Source organism: Morone saxatilis, unplaced genomic scaffold, assembly GCF_004916995.1.
Source record: "Morone saxatilis isolate NCDOM2014 unplaced genomic scaffold, NCSU_SB_2.0 Contig8, whole genome shotgun sequence".
NCBI lineage: Eukaryota > Metazoa > Chordata > Actinopteri > Moronidae > Morone > Morone saxatilis.
Genome location: NW_023340257.1, coordinates 17,822,494 through 17,824,137, shown reverse-complemented (window position 1 = coordinate 17,824,137; position 1,644 = coordinate 17,822,494). Strand labels below are relative to the sequence as shown.

The window sequence follows — 1,644 nt, the reverse complement described above, 5'->3', positions numbered from 1 at the left end:
TTAAATGCATTTATACAATGTAACAGCTGAAACTTCTATTTCAGAAAATCCAACCTTTACTCATTGTCTTCTTTTTATTGTTTTTATTATTCATATTTTCTTCTCTAATGCATGTATCCCTGTGTCATGCCCCCCCCGTGCATTTCATCCCCATATCATGATCAAAAATGTTGTTTATTTATTTATTTATTGGAATACATGTTTATCTACAGGATACTTATGTAATAACTGAACATACTTGTCTAGCTGGTTCCCAAAGTAAAATCATTGTTTCTTCGAAATATAGATTAAGCTTATAAGCTTTTTCTGATTAAACTTATTTAATGCTTTCTACACTGTACTTCACTTGCAAAGCTGAAATATCAGTTGCATATAATTGCCGCTGCCCAGTCAATACAAATTGTGAAATAAGTCATAAATTGTTAAGACTACTTTTAAATGACATTGAACAGTAAATGTCAATCTCACATCTCGAAGAAAATGTCAACTTATCACTTATGCTTATTGTCTTTTCCCATTAGGTGCTGTTTTGTATTCTTTTCTGGCTTTATCAAAATAATGTAACACTTTGGAGTAAACAGGCAGACCAACAAGCCAAAACTGGAAGCCAGAATGGCGAATGACTCAACTGCATCTGCATATTTTCCAGGGGAGCTGATATAAGCAGGGATAAATGCTAGCCACACAGCACAGAAGATTAACATGGTAAAAGTGATGAACTTGGCCTCGTTGAAGTTACCTGGCAACTTGCGGGCCAAAAAAGCTAATACAAAGCACAGACAGGCCTGTAGACCAATATATCCCAGAACACACCAGAATGCGAGGCTGGAGCCAACACTACATTCCAGTATGATCTTTGAGCGTTCATATTTTGTATTTCGGGATGGAAAAGGAGGAGCATCAATGAGCCAGGCAGCACAGATAACCACCTGAACCAGAGTACAATTGAAAATAATGAACCTCTGCTGCTTGGGCCCCAGCCACTTCATGATGTTGTCCCCTGGCCTGGTGGCAGTGAAAGCAGCCAACACCACCAGAGTCTTCCCCAGAATGCACGAGAGACACAGTGAAAATGTAATGCTAAAGGCAGTGTGGCGCAGCATGCAGGACCAAGGTGTTGGTTCTCCAATGAACACCAAGGAACACAGGAAACACAGAGTCAGTGCAAAAAGGATGAAGAAGCTGAGTTCAGAGTTATTCACACGGACAATGGCTGTGTTTCTATGATAGAAAAAGACTGCAAAGACAGTCATAGTGAGGCAGGCACCCACCACAGAGGTCACTGTCAGGGCTATACCCAAGGAATCATAAGCCAAGAACTCCTCCTTCTTAGGGATGCAGGCTGTTCTGTCTTTGTTTGACCAGAAGTCCTTGGGACAAAATCTGCAGTCTATTGAGTCTAAAGGGAAAAGGGTTAAAAAAAGAGTAGCTCATTTAAAATATTCAGTATTTAAATATTACCTGATTACCTGACCTAATAAAATACATTTAATCATTGTGATATTTATTGCTTGGTTTCAAGCTCACTTGTCTGATTGTTAATTTTGCCACTGTCACATGGTACACAGTCAAAGCAGTAAACAGGCTCTCCACGACGGACAGCCTTCCGTGACCCTGGAGGACAGCTGGCACTGCATACAGACA

General features: G+C 40.0%; 1 protein-coding gene across 1 annotated transcript in view; it reads right to left on the bottom strand.

Moving 5' to 3' along the window:
* Window positions 1-491: 491 nt before the first annotated feature.
* Window positions 492-1,644, bottom strand: part of LOC118341591 (extracellular calcium-sensing receptor-like) — an 18,151-nt gene continuing 16,998 nt past the window's right edge. The window contains exon 8 of the mRNA XM_035679887.1: window positions 492-1,399. Coding sequence (XP_035535780.1) covers window positions 492-1,399 — 908 coding nt within the window. The remainder of the gene's footprint in view (window positions 1,400-1,644) is intronic.